We start from the raw sequence: 15156 nt of genomic DNA, 5'->3' as shown, positions 1-15156 counted from the left end.
TCTCAACCATCCTACTGAACTGTAATTATCTGTCCATGTGTCTGTCTTCCACACTGGACTGTGTGCTGCTTTTACTCATTCTGGTGCCTTCGGAGAGACCCAAACGCTGAGCTTTAGCATCAGCATCCCGAACGACAGACCGGCCCCGCGAACGCAGACACTAACTCTGAGACACAACACTAAGAAAATCACCTCAAGAAACAAATGACCACCTGGAAATATAACATTCTGTACGAGCCCATCCATACAGCAGGCCACCTCTCCTAATGCTGAGCAGCTCTAGAATACAAGACGGGATCATGAGAAAATAGCTGTGACGTGTCTCGAAACAAGGAGTGGAAACGACGACGTCTCCGGAGAGGTGACACGCCGCCCCAACCAAACCAAAAAGTCACCATCTTGAAACAATCAGAGGCTGATAACAAAATCCTGAGTGCTTCTAGAAATACTATGGGCTTTCCTTATTCTTCCCCTGGAAACATAATTTTTAAAAAACCTCTGAGACCACTAAGAAATAACCCTTCTTTAGTTTTCTCCTTAGCTTTTAAAAGCAGAATATTATCTAAGAAAACAAATGTAACAGGTTACTGTAGCATAGGCACATTTCAAGAGTAAGAGTTTGCAGTGAAAAAATTTTAAAAACCATGTTTTTCCTTTATTTTTCCCAGAATGTCAGGGCTGCACAACAGAGTCGTCTTGAGAAAAGGCAGAGAAGGGGTCCGCAGCGCGCTGAACCAGACGTGGCACCGGGGAAACAACCACTCAAGCACACAAGTGGCATTTTGTGATCAAATTTATTTTTTGTTTCAATTTCATTTACTTTGTTTTACTGTAATTTACACAAGAGACTGCCAAGTAAACTAGATATTTTACATTCACCACACATTCCCTCAAATCTCCACAGTCGTTAGGAAAACATTAGAATCCATGCACTGGGCATGGATTTCCATGTGCGCCCAAGCTCCCAACAATGCTACAGACGCCAGTGAGAGTTTAGTCCATTAAAAGGAGAGGGCGAGATTCTTTATTTCACAAAATTAGCAATAATCTTCCTTGCACCAAACACTTTGCAGACAATGATTATGCTTTGACAACACCTATCTTACAACAGTGCCCAGAGAGTAAACATCAGTGTTGATCCTGAGTACACCGGGGACATATGCGATGTGGGGCTCGGAGCCAAGGTTAACAGGGCATCGCGGTGCGGCAGTGGATCCTCAACACCCTCATCTGACTCGGCCACCACCATGGTGGGGACACAGGGCGTGTGGGAAAACTGGGAGCAGGGTGGGCAGCACTGTCAGCAAATCAGATTACAAATGTGATAGGACTACAGGGACCGGCATGTGGCAGGAGGGACGAGAGGTTAAAGAAGACAGTTTGTGACCAGAAGGCTTCAACAGTATCATTTTAGTCAAGCTTCCACGACTGACAGGAGAAAAACTGGATCTGGACAGAGAGAGTTGATAAAAATCTTACCTAGCTATGGTTCCTTTCTTAAAGAAGGAAGAAGGACAAGGTGGCAGCGGCTGCTAACCCGCACGCTCATGACGCTTACTCATGACAGGTTCCAAAGGCATCCTAGTAGAGAGCACCTCCCCGTGGGCGGCAGAGCACGGCCCCCTCAGGGGGACCTCCCAGGCCAGGAGACCAGCCTGCGGCTGCCTCTGATCCTGCCTCTGATCAGCTTTCTCAAAGGCGAAATTCCACTACCCACCATCTCAAAGGTAGTGCCTCCCCTCAGGGTGTATTTTCAATATGAAAAGAGCAAAAAAAACCAAAAAACAAAAAACCGTCATCACTTTCTGTATTCTAGTGTGTCAGCTGTGAGGAATCTAGATCATTTGCATAGTTTCCAAGCTCTAATTTCAGAAAACAGTCATTTCAGAAATAAGACTCCATGGAAGTGCTCTACTTCCAAGTTTTCCTACAGCCTACGATGCTACTCATTTCTTCATCAATTTCTTTGTTTGCCTAACAGGAGCCTGAAAATTGTATAGTGTTTATTATAAATCACAAACCGTCAACTCCATTTTTGTTACGTCTGATGTAGAAAAATACTTGAAATTTAAAATACAAAAATCCAATAAAAACCAATTTTTTTTTTTTTTTAAGGATTTTTTCCCCTCAGGGCAAACAAGTAAAAATTGGCCGGTAACTATACTCCTTACTAACAGACACTGTCCAATTTGAATTTAAGATAATAACCATCCCAAAATAAATCGTTATAAATACATTCAAAGTTTACATTCCAGATTCATTGGAATACCAAAAGATTTTGAATACATTTTTCTGTGGGAGTCTGTTGCTCATGGAACTAAAATAAAAATTTGTAAAAGACTAATTTAAAAGAACAGAAAAGTAATAAAAGGCTATATATATTGGTCCACAATTTGACATTTATGAAACATACCAGCTAGTATTACATTGCAGTCAATTTGTCCATTAATGGTATTACTCTGATAATTATTAAAATCTGTTCCAGGTATATATATTGAAAATATTTTCTTTTGCATTCTTGCTGAAGATAGGTACAGTACTTTGGAGAAATTGTACTAATCCTTTCAGTATGTTTGTATGTACATATATACACAAGTGTGTGTATCTTGATCTGTAGCTCTACATGCATTTTATATACAGCTACAGATTTATACACACACAAACATATATACACACGTGGTTGGGAACCTGTGCAAGTGAGTACATCATCACAAGCACACGTCTGGGAAACGTCAACACTGCAAGATACTGGTCAGATTCTTCTTCACTCATCACTGGCTGCACTTGTTCCCCTCACTTGACCTTGATTACGTAACTGTAAAAAAAGCGAAAGACAGGGCAATATGTTAAAACACAGAGACACACAAAAAATGTTACTGTGTCACATACATCTCCAGAAAAATAAAAAAAATCCTCAACGGGGCAAAACTTTTGGCAGAAAATGTACCTCAACTACTACTTTAAAAAACTGAATCTCTTGAAAATTTTGGTCTCACTGTGACATAACATTTTGTTTCATCAGGGAGAAAATACATTGGAAGTAGAAATAAGTCACAGAACTTAGAAGAACTTAACAAAAGTAACAATTTATTTTTTTTCTAAATGAACACTGTATTTAAAGACAGGGCTCTGGAGGAATCCTGGCAGAGTTCCTTTATTCTCATTTGTACAACTACTTGTGCTCACAACTGAACACTTCATTTCTCCCCTGTTCGATAATTCGATAACTAAAGAGCAGGTAGCACACGTAAGGAGCACCAAAGAACCACAGTGAGGGAGGAGAGTGTTTTTCTGTCTTGTGCTTTTCCTCAATAAACACTGTAGCTCAACAGTAACAACTGGCGGCAGTGGACTGTCCCTTTGTGTTTACTCATGCTGCTTTCCTGTGTTTCCCCTGAAGGACTACCTCTTATCTGAGCATATAAATTTGTGTTAGGAAAATGAAGCCAGAGAAATGTTTTATATTATTGTGAAAACCAAAGCATATTTATACATATTAAAGCTAACCGTAAAGGTTACTGAAGATTCAACATGAAGGAAGACATTGAGATGTTCAGAAAAAATTTCAACTACAATGAATCACTAAGGTGATTCTGGTACAGGATCCCTTCTGGTATGGGATGAAGGAGCTCTGTTTGGTTTAGAATGCTTTTATGTATTTCCTTACTAACCACATATGGTCCTATTGAGAAATAGGTCAATTAACTGGCCATCAATGAAGAATCAGCTGGCTTCCAGGACAATACTACGTGATGAATGAGTATGCCTGACAGTTGGTTTCTGGCCCTAACACTAAGCACTAACTGGAGATTCCTATATTCAACCTGTTCTACAGAATAAAACTCTAAGTAACTTCAGTGTTCCATATCAATCTCTAAAATATGTTATCTCTTTAAATTCTAAAAATTAAACCACATTTAATACTTAGTCTCTGCTCAGCAAGTTAACTACCCATTACCAACAAGGTACTGGTTTTTAAACATTCTTTTTACCGGGTCTTCACTTACACAGTTTGATATTGTCTCTGACCCTACAGGGAACTCATCTAGACATCAGCAGCCGACGTGCCTCGGACGGAACCCTTCTTACGCATCTAAACGTAAAATAAAATCATGAGCTGCTGAAATCACAGACTCTAAATTGGGTTAGTAAGCGAAGGCAGAAGAAAGGATCTAGGAAAGATTGTGAATGACTGCTGCCTGTTCATAACACCACATCCACACTGAGAATGAAGTTCTGAGGCCCCTCTTGTAATGTTGGTTATCTAAATCCTGCAAAAGGCTTTTCTTACAACAACACAAAAAAATGTGTACCTATTCTTGAATCCAGGAAACAAAAGCCTGCAGATGGTATGAAATTATCAAAGACAGCCAAGGGTAAATGAACTGTTGTTCACTAATACAATGTGAGAAAATGCCCTGACAGTCTGATTCAGATTCTCATAGTCCCTGGACCAGACAGGAAGACATGAGGTATAGCCACCTCTGCTGCTTCCGAGACTAGAGTTCCTGAGAGGAGTTCTTCATGGGAAGTTTATTTAAAAGACGGAGGACAAAAGGAAGAACAAGTGAGCACGGGAACAATGTATGAAAAAAACAAAGGACATAAGGATGCATCAGAAAGGACAGGCATTCGTATAGTAGACCACAGACAATTCCAAAAATCTCAATGAGAAAATCAGAAAAGAATGGACAGAAAAAGGGACAGATGTAATAAACACACTTCTAAACCTCAACACTTCTCCCCGCCCCCCAGAAGTGCCAGTTGTGAACAAACAGGCAGTAAGTTTACCCTCGGTACTTTCTTAGCAGCTGAGCCTTAAACCCTATTTCTCTTTAGGATTCCAGGCAGGGACATTCCTGTCATGCCTAAGGTCTCAAGATGCTGTTCCTTTTCTCCAGAGCCAAAACCCATATGAACGAAATCCAAGTCTTAAAACATTTGTGAATTAAGAAGAGAATACAATGTATCAAACTCTCTCATCAGGTCTCAGGGAAACAGGACCTCAAGAAAAGGGGAAACCTCTGGTGGCGAAGACTTGGAAATGTTAAGACCCCATCATGAGGCAGGTGCTTTCTGGGTAGGGCGCTGTGGCCTGCAGGTGAGCTACTGCCCAGAGTCTGAAGACGCTCACAAACCAACTGTCAAGGCTCAAAGCAGCAGCAACGTGATGTGGAATAAAGCCTCCCCAATGACCCAGAGCAAAGTAACTTAAGTGGGATTTTACATTACGATGATCAGCAAAGAATGCTGAAATTGCCTTAAAATGTTTTGGAAATACTTAACAAAGAAACTGACACGTACCCTCAAACCCTGAACCAACAAAAGATTTCTACGATTTTCATGTGGGAATCAGTCAGGCTGAGCCATGTAGGCACAATAATGGTATCTTCTAATAAACCGGGCTTCTGTGTAACTACTTGTCTACCTTACGGACCTGCATGACGAAGCAGAGTTGAGCCTGCAGGCCCGCGGCAAAAGATGGGAGCGAGCATCCCCAACTCATCAGGGCACTTACTGTGTTCACACTGGGAATGCTCTGTGTCCTGAGACTGGGAACTCGGGAGGCAAGTAAGGACGCCCTTCTGAAGAAAGAGGCCTGTCTGAGAGGTCCAGAGGTAGGTAGGGCTCAGAGCTCCAACCGGTGAGGGTTTCATCCCTCACCCTCCAACCATGACCTCTTTTCCTCATTTTATGGACAGTCCTCTCAGAGTAAAACTCAAAACCAGGAGCGCCTACCGTTGAGCATCTGCCTCTGGCTCAGGTCATGAGTCCAGAGTCCTGGGATCAAGCTCCACATTGGGCTCCCTTCTCAGCAGGGGTCTGCTTCTCCCTCTCCCTCTGCGCTCATGCTCACTCTCTCTCTCAAAATAAATAAAATATTAAAAACAAAAATCAAAACCAAAACCAAAACTCCTCTTTGAGAGTTCAAACCAAGAAAAATAAGTATGTTTTGTTTTATCTCAACACTGGCAAATCCTTTTTGAAGATACCAAGGCTATGCCGTGAATTTAGTAGGAATGAGCATGGTCACCATGCCCCTAGCTGCTCAGGGGGGCTGGGGACAGCTGACAGGTGTCTCTGGAGCCTGGAGCACCTAGATGGAGCAGAATCAGGCAAGACAAGGGAAAAGGGACTAAAACTGGGTGGGAGAAGGGGTGCTTCTTAGGGAAGGGCACTGGACTCTTGAAAAAGGAGAGACAGAAGTGGGAGATGGACAAGGGGAAAAAGGAAGTATCCATGACTTACTCTTGCTGGCTTAAATATTAGGGGCCAGCCTAAAACTAAGGGGATGAGGGAGAGCCCTCCATGCTTGCCATTCTATCACTCTACTCCTGAGATCCAGAACTTAGAGTCATACTATTAGTATGAGAAATGGAGGTCAAAGAGGCTTCTATTGTCTGGCCTAGAAACCAAACTCCAATTTATAATGTTGTCTCCATGGTAAAACATATCCCAAATTCCAAAAAGTCAACTTAAAATTTTGGAACAAAATCCATTCATAAGTTGGAGACTGCCGAAAGTTTACTTTCTGTTTAAGATAAGGTTAAAACATTTTATTGCCTTATAAAGAAAATATGTCCTAGTCCTCTCAGAAGGTTTGTATAAAGCTAATTAGAAGCAGATCTGCTGTAATCACCAAAAGTAAGCAATTTTAAACACAGATTCTTTATAATGCTGTGTGCCAGACAAATAGATTTCCTTTTGTGCCAAAGAACCTGATTTGCTGCCATTCTCCTGTGATTAAGTGGGGGTCCTGCCTCACACACAAGCGTTTGTCAAACACTCCCGTCTGCAGGACTTCCAAAACTGGGACTGCTGGCAGGACTCTGGATGACTGCATGGAAACCACTAGCCTATCCCGGACATTCCTTGGGTTCACTTCCCCCCAGGAGGGCCTTACTTTCAACTGAAAAGCAGTGCAGCTCAGAGCAAAAACAAAACCAGACACTTCTAAGATGAAGTGGGAAGAATCCAACCCTGGCAGAAAGGGGGCGCTCACAGGACGCAGGGCCTGCCCCCTGCTAGGGCAGGTTTTAACCGTGAAACATGGCATGCTGACCTCCAGCCCAAGCATCACCTCAATTTCTGCCTAAAGCTTACGAAGAGCTAAGGATTCAGTGCTAGCTGCAGGGAAGGAGGCATTTCTGGCATCTGTGACAATATGGCCAGGCTTATCTTTTCCATAGAAGAGGGAAGTACGACTTACGGTGCTAACATCAGTAACTTTCAGTGATAGGAGCCAAAGGCAACTTGGTCTGATAAAGTGAGTGCCTAAAAGGACTATGAACCATAAGAGAGAGCTAATGCATGACAAAGAATACAGAACCACTGGGCACTTTACAGGTAACCAACTCTAGATCAATAAAGCTCTAGTCTACTTTCACGGAAGATGCTCAAGAAAAGAGAAATCAGAACATGTGAGGGATGTTAGTGTCTAAGAAAACGGACTTTGATGAGGGTAAATATTAAAAAACAGCTTTTAACGACATTCTTCTTAATCCAAAGTCTACACTTACTCAGCACGCACACAGTTTTAGAAAGGGGAAATGAGAGAATTTCCACAAACAGGGGAAGTCTTACTGTTTCTAGTTCTTTCTGAGTTTCATCCTCCATTCTCCTAATGTCTTCCATTGTCAGATCAATCCACTTGTCAATCCAACAAAAAAGCTGGCGATGAAAGTTTGTAAATATTCTTTTCTCTTGCTTTAAAAAAAAAGAAAAGTAGCGTAAGACAGCAAAAATCTAAGATCAATAACATACTTTCTACGTCCCAATTAACCCATGCAACCTCCATACGCCTGGTTTGAAAAGATCACTTTGTCGACTAGTAGAAATCTTAGTTCCATCCCATTACCATTTTGTAAAACAAATTAAAAAGAAAAATCTCCCTGTGAAATGTGAAACAATCCTTCCTTGCAAAGGCAGCACAATTTATCAAGAACTGAAAAAACCATGGTGCGCACATTCTGATCCCATATTAACTCCTGTTAGACCTGATCTATTTTTACCTTTTTCTATATCTCAGTGACCAAAGGTCAACTCGATTCCTTCTACTATAAGACTATACACGGTCATTCTTCTCTGCAATGCAAAGAAATACTATGAGGTAGGCTATAATGTGTACTGAAACTAAAGAATCCTGGTTCTTTGGAATAGACGTTTATCTAAATCAAGAATTATTACACACAGGGGCGCCTGGCTGGCTCAGTTGGTTCAGTGACTGCCCTCAGCTCAGGTCATGATCCTGGAGTTCCAGATCGAGCCCTGCATCAGGCTCCTTGCTCAGCAGGGGGTCTGCTTCTTCCTCTGCACCCTTCCACCTCTTATGCTTTCTCTCTCCCTCTCTCATTCTCTCTCAAATAAGTAAAATCTTTTAAAAAAGAATTATTACACACTCTCCATCAATTTTTATACTCCCATGTTACTGAACTATACACACACACACACACAACCATGTATATAATGAGTGGTTTTAATTGCTGCATTATTTAAATTTTACAAAATTTTCCCAAGAAGAGAAAAAAATGCACTGAACAGGGAGTACTTCAATACTTTTGGACAATCTTCAACTCTATAATTTTTTTCTACGAACAGAAGGGACTTCATCAATTACACGTGTGACGAACTAGATTGTTAATCTATTACTGTGATCCAAGAGGAAGGACGGAAGCCAACATTTACAGAGTGCCTATCGTGGGCCAGCTGTAAGCAGGCCCAAGAGTAATCACAGTTTCCAGCACATTAGGACCCTTCTAAAAAAAAAAATGTCAGAGCAGTTCCAGCTTAACAGTAGAAAAGTTATGGTGGAACAGACATGAGCAGTTGTGGGTTCAGAGGTATACCAGGGGTTTCTTAATAATGATAACAGAAAAAATACACTACACTGCAGGAAAAGTAGACACTGAAGAAACTTTTCATATTCCCTATGTGTTTTCAACATGTGTACGTATTTACAGAGCTCCAATTCTCCCCTCTTTCTAGATCAAATTGTCCATGTTACTCTCACTTTAATAAAGAAGACACAAAAAAGAGGTAATCAGAATTTGGACCCTCAGATTCTGTCACCCTAGGTTCAAAGGGGAACTATTCCCAGTAAGGACCTCTAAAGAAAACATCCCATGAGAAAGTGCCAAGTATGTAAAAAAGTGTGTCAAGAGAGAGATTCGGGTTGGGGTGTGAGTGGGGGGCCAGCTGGGCTAGGACAGAGGAGCCCCTCACCAGGGAAGGCCTGGCCTCTCCCTCCAGCCAGTACAAGGACAGTAGGTCCCATTGGGGACATACTGTACGCAGAAAGCACTGTCTGCAGAACAGCTGGGCAAACCACTGCGAAAGCACTTGGAACAAAAAACTCCTATGCTCTTCCCCAAAGAAAGCCCCTTAAAACCTGCTGGCATCTGTCTTTGCTGTTTCTAGGGAGAATAAAAGAAACACGAGAGGAATTATACAGAGGCAATAATTATTACCTCATAAGTGAGAAAAAGCAGTGCTAACAGAAAATACCCCATTAACAGCTACCTAATTTAAGTCACTGCATTTTGAACAGCCCTTTACCTTCTGAATGAAGTTTTCTACTTTGCTTTGGAGTCCCCACCACTTGAATTTGATGGTCACCAGCTTATAAGCACACATCTGAGGACAGTCAGGGTTGTTTGCCAGCTCCTTCTAGATGAAGAAAATTGAAAAGGAGAAATCGTGACTTAAATATTTATGTTTTGATGAAAATTGACTGCTGCGTAACAACATCACAGACATACATGAAGAAAAGTACAATCTCTTATGTGTTTAATTCGGGTATTTGGAAATTCAAAATCATTTTAGCAAAAGCAGCGGTATTCCCCTGCTGCAAACCCTCCTTCCACAGACGAAGTTACTTCCTGGCTCTGCAGTTTAATAGGTGCATTGTTCTGCCTCAAATTACCCCGTTCAGATTTCATATTAAATACCAAATCTATCCATATCGTGTCAACAGTGAACTCGGATATGGCAGGGTTCTCCTAACACCATTATCGCACTCCCGCCGTGGATGTGCTGAGGCACCATGAAGAACAATCGCGAAGTGTAGCTGTCTTGTCTTCTAACACAGGCACAGGGAGTGGCACTGTTTGTTAACTGAGGTATCTTCCCTGCAAGGGCAATCTGAAAAGGGGCATGGCAAGCAGCAGGAATGATCTCCAATGACCAATTGTTTGAAGATAGTCCCATACAGCATGACTTGAATTTCTACAAATGATCACACCTCGTAGTTTAAATGGCAAATGGCAAAGCCAGGGAATCAAAACAAGAGTTGTTATGGTTAAAAGAAAGAAAGGAAAAAAAAAAAGTGGGGGGGCTATTAAAAAAAAAAGGAACAAGGTAGAGAGGTGGGGGGGGGGTATCTGGATTAAAAGAGACTAAAGAGGGGCACCTGGGTGGCTCAGTGGGTTAAAGCCTCTGCCTTCGGCTCAGGTCATGATCCCAGGATCCTGGGATCGAGCCCCGCATCGGCCTCTCTGCTCAGCAAGAACCTGCTTCCTCTCCTTCTCTCTCTGCCTGCCTCTCTGCCTACTTGTGATCTCTGTCTGTCAAATAAATAAATAAAAATATTTAAAAAAAAGAGACTAAAGAAGTAAAATACAATGTCTATACTGTACTTTCAGAAAAATATTAAAAAGCAATTAGAATTTGGAACTTCAGATTATGTCAACCTCGGTTCAGCCAAAAATCTTGGAAATATGCAATACATTTGTGTAGAGAGAGGAGGAGAGGGAAGGAGGAAAGAGAAGTAGAGAGGGGACGGTGAAGTGCTAACAACTGGTGAATCTAGGTGCAGGTGCTCATTGTTCTTTCCGGGTTTTTGGGCAAATTGTGAAATTTCTATTGTAAAAACTCGGCAGGGGATTGCAATCTGTATTACCGCCCATTTCTGTGAAAATGAGTAAGGCTTCTGCTGTGGGAAGTTCAATGCACCAGCAAGTTTGAGGGAAGGGTTAAGGAGAGAGCTTCATGGGGGTCTTGCAAGGTGTGTGCAGGAGACCAAAAGCCTTCTGGGCTGAGCCAGAAGAGCGCCTGGGACGGGCTCATGCCAGTGAGCAAAAGCAGACACAGTCCTGACGGTGTGCATGGAAAGGAGGTGCGTGTCAAAGGATCACAGACTGCAGGAGAGGACTGCAGGTATGGTCTGAGGAAAGAACTATTTGGTAAACTGGTAAAGCCCCAGGGCCGGTGTACTTACAGGACAAAAGCTATGTCTCAGGACCCTCTTTTGAAGACTAAGTAAAACAGTGTGAGCTCCATGCTTAGCTGGGAGAACTCCAGAGCTTAATACATATTACTTCTCACTCTCCTTTATTCTTTCATAGAGTAGGAATAACCAGTTTGAGTTTGCAAAACAATTTTAAGTAAAACTTCTCAAAAGAGTACAAAGTCATGTGCAATACTATGGGGGCACTTTTTATAAACACTGAATTATTGAGTGAAAAGAGAAAACAGTCTTTTTTATAAGGAAGGGCTTTTCCCCCTTCTTCACCACTGTTCTCAGCTTCACCCCACACTTAAGACACTGCAGTGCCAGCATTGGTCACACTGTGTGCCGCTGTCCCTTTTTGTTAGCTGCAACCCCTCTGCACATCCCACTTTCAGGCGGTTCACTGCTGTGGCAAATATTTGTACCATTCAACTATACATACATACTCTTAAAAAAAAAAATCACGAATTTCTAGGTCATGTCTAAACCTCAAAGTTATTCTTCATTTATGCAATCATAGCACCAGACCACATTTCCCCACAAATCCTCAATAATGTCCCAGTTCCAAGTGAATTCTAAAGACCAGATAGATGAAAAAATTCTTTCCTGGTATTATTATTAATATGACTCCATGTTCTGTAGAGTCCTGCATGATTGATCAACTTTTTTCAGAGAATCTCTTCTGTCAAAACATTTCATCCTATTAATGAGCTGGTACATGGGTTAAATCAGTGAGGTAGCACCATTAGCATTTAAATGAAAACATAATATATACAGCAAACTGTCCTTATACAGGTGAGTTCTATGTCAACAGAAGAATTTGGTTAGCTGAGCTCTATTTCCCCTGCCATAAAAGAGTACTATGTTAAAATTCAGCACAGATGTGTATATATACACCCACACATATACAATCCCATACACTTTATGAACAAGTTTAATTCAGCAAGTATTAAGAGGGTGGCATTTACAACCCTATCCATGCTAGGTGTTGTAAGAGGTCACAAAAGTGGCCAGTAGAGACGAGAGTCATTACATGTGCATAAACAACAATAAAACCACTACCTTGGTGCTAAAGAGCTCTACCAGAAGAGATATCCTTCTGTTGCTGTTGCTGCGGCCCTGGCCTGAAACATATTTGCAATTCCCCCTCCCCATCCCTGGCCTGCTGGTCCCATGCACTTCAGCTGGGCTTCTGTGTGTGGAAGTAGCCAGCCAGCCTTCCACACAACTAGCTTCTGAATGCCCAGTCTCACTGAAATTATCACAAGACTGGTCTTTCACAGGTCATTTTTTCAATAAGCCATTAGCCAATGTTGAGGTACTCTCTAATCCAAAAAGTGTCACTGAAAACCTTCATATGGAACACAATTTTGGATATGAAGAAGACAGTACTTAAATACCTATTAAATAGTAGCTAGGACTAGGGGGACATGGGTTGCAGTTCCCATTATGCAAGATAACTTCCTATGCAAGGCAGAAGGGATCCTTAACCTCTCTGGGCCTTATTTCTCGGTCAGTAAAAGGAAAGGTGCAACTTTTCATCCTCCACTGATGAAATACTAAAAGGAAGGATGAGTGAACTTAGTTAGTCCAGGGTCGGGGGTAGCCCACTACTACAGGCAGTAAGCACACGTCCTTGACATCTGATGGCCTGTCTTAAAATTTTCTTTAATTTTGCACTTTATTCTAGAATGGGCTTAGTGCAATATCCTCCTGCCCACGCACCTGGGCTAAATTCCCTCTACGGCTGAGAACCTCTGATGCACCACTCATTAGCCCTAAGATAACTTCCAGATGGAACATTCCAAGGTCCTATTAATTACGGGCGGCTGATGGCTTCGTTCCGAAACTCCAAATCATTGCACACCTTGTGCTAACCAAAAGCCTTGGGTGTTTTCAGCAGAACACCAACTCCCCAGAATTCTCCTACCATTTTATAAAAGCAGTGGGATGGGGGCACCTGGGTGGCTCAGTGGGTTGGGCCTCTGCCTTCGGCTCAGGTCATGATCTCAGGGGTCCTGGGATCGAGCCCCACATCGGGCTCTCTGCTCAGCATGGAGCCTGCTTCCCCCTCTCTCTCTTCCTACCTGTGATCTCTCTCTGTCAAATAAATTAAAAAAATAATAAATAAAAATAAATAAATAAATAAATAAATAAATAAAAGCAGTGGGATGAAGCATGGTTCTAATTAAAGAGTATACTAAATTTAATACAAATATGTCCATACCACACTTGGGATCCAAGAGCAGGACACACAGGACTTCAACAACTACCTAAGTCTGTTTCTCACATTCTATCTAGTGACTCTGGACTCAGTCTGTTCAAATCAATTAAGGTAATACTGGTAATTTACAAACTAACACTTATCTATAAAGTTTAGTTTAAGTGATGGGACAAAAGGAACCTGTTCTCTAAACTATCTTCCCTAGATCTAAAATGTGTCTTCCAGTCTCACTGGCTTTTTGTTTTCCAGTAAAGTTGTAAGTAGTTATTAAAGAGAAGAAAAATTGGGGGAATATGTACCAATTAAAGAACATACAAGCAAATGAAGAGCCTGCTGCCTTTATTTCTTGGCCTAATTCTCTGTAGTATCAACACCTTACAGCATGAGGCACAGAAACATAATCTCAAATAACCAGAAGAAAGAGCTGAGAACACAGAAGTTGTATTTTTCTCATTATTAATATATGTGACAGTCAAGGTCTCACTCAGCTCTTAAAAGGACTCATGCAATTCTCCTCTTAATTTGAGCTATGTATGGCCTTAAGACTAATGGTTAAATTAAAAATGACTTAAAAAGTCTCCACACTTAGGGGCGCCTGGTGGGCTCTGTTGGAAGAGCACGTGACTCTTGGTCTTGGGGTCCTGAGTTTGAAACTCACGTTGGGTGTAGAGATCACTTAAATTAAAAAAAAAAAAAAAAAAGTATCCATACTTAATGGTGAAACCAAAAATAGAGAAATTGCCCAGATGTAGTTAAGTAAAAGCTGAAATGATACTTTTGGCACCATCTTCTTGGGGTAAGATCTGACCCCACATCATTACAGAGCCTTAAAGCTGTTCATTTCCTATGTATACCACTTATCTTTTAACTCGGCAATTCTACTTTCAGAAACGTATCCCAGTTCATCAAGTAAGGAAAAACACTACAGATTTATTTATAATAGCAAAAACCTGGACTTAACGATGGGTTACTGTGCAGCCAGCCACTAAAAACCACCTTTTTTAAAATTTTTTATAAACATATATTTTTATCCCCAGGGGTACAGGTCTGTGAATCGCCAGGTTTACACACTTCACAGCACTCACCATAGCACATACCCTCCCCAGTGTCCATAACCCCACCCCCCAACCCCCCTCCCCCCAGCAACCCTCAGTTTGTTTTGTGAGATAAAAACCATCTTTTTAAAGAATGTTCATTTTTTTAAAAAGGCATAATCTGAACAGAAACAGGTTTATCTGTGCATGGCATAAACACTTATTAACAAAACTACATAAATCAGGAAATATAATAAATAGCAATACTTAAATGGTGAAACACTAATTGATTTTTACTTTCTTCTGTGTATAATTCTTTATTTTCAAAACTTAATATATATCATTTTGTAATAAGAAAAAAAATTATGCTTCAAAAATATACTACAGAAGTTTTTGCCCTAAGCTGAGCATTTTAGGACAAAGAATTATTTTGCCCTAAATTGCCTTGGGTACTATTTCAAATCTTCATTATTCTTTGACTATAAACAATCTAAATGTTTTCCTGCTTTTGATTTTGAATTTAATAAATAAAAGCTACACAAAATCAAGCTAAAAGCTAAATTTAGATTTAAATATCTAACTTTAGTCCAGTCCATACTACATTTTTCCTAATCTTAAACTTCTAAAGTAAAAATGAGGTCCACATGCAGAATAAAATATACTCTTCAAAG

The 15156-nt window shown here is 41.1% G+C and overlaps 1 protein-coding gene across 2 annotated transcripts in view; it reads right to left on the bottom strand.

Annotated features, from left to right (window-relative positions):
* Positions 1-775: 775 nt before the first annotated feature.
* The window catches only part of PITPNB (phosphatidylinositol transfer protein beta), a 64354-nt gene continuing 49973 nt past the window's right edge, over positions 776-15156 (bottom strand). Inside the window, exons 9-12 of one of the 2 annotated variants that reach the window (XM_047697794.1) lie at positions 9556-9666; positions 7585-7707; positions 4008-4093; positions 776-2815 (exon numbers count right to left, since the gene is read on the bottom strand). In XM_047697794.1, coding sequence (XP_047553750.1) covers positions 4046-4093; positions 7585-7707; positions 9556-9666 — 282 coding nt within the window. In that variant the 3' untranslated portion in view covers positions 776-2815; positions 4008-4045. The remainder of the gene's footprint in view (positions 2816-4007; positions 4094-7584; positions 7708-9555; positions 9667-15156) is intronic. The other variant, XM_047697793.1, reaches the window with a different exon arrangement.

The sequence above is a fragment of the Lutra lutra genome, chromosome 12 (genome assembly GCF_902655055.1).
Source record: "Lutra lutra chromosome 12, mLutLut1.2, whole genome shotgun sequence".
Classification (NCBI taxonomy): Eukaryota; Metazoa; Chordata; class Mammalia; order Carnivora; family Mustelidae; genus Lutra; species Lutra lutra.
The sequence above is the reverse complement of the archived record's forward strand: the minus strand, read 5'-3'. Positions and strand labels throughout refer to the sequence as shown.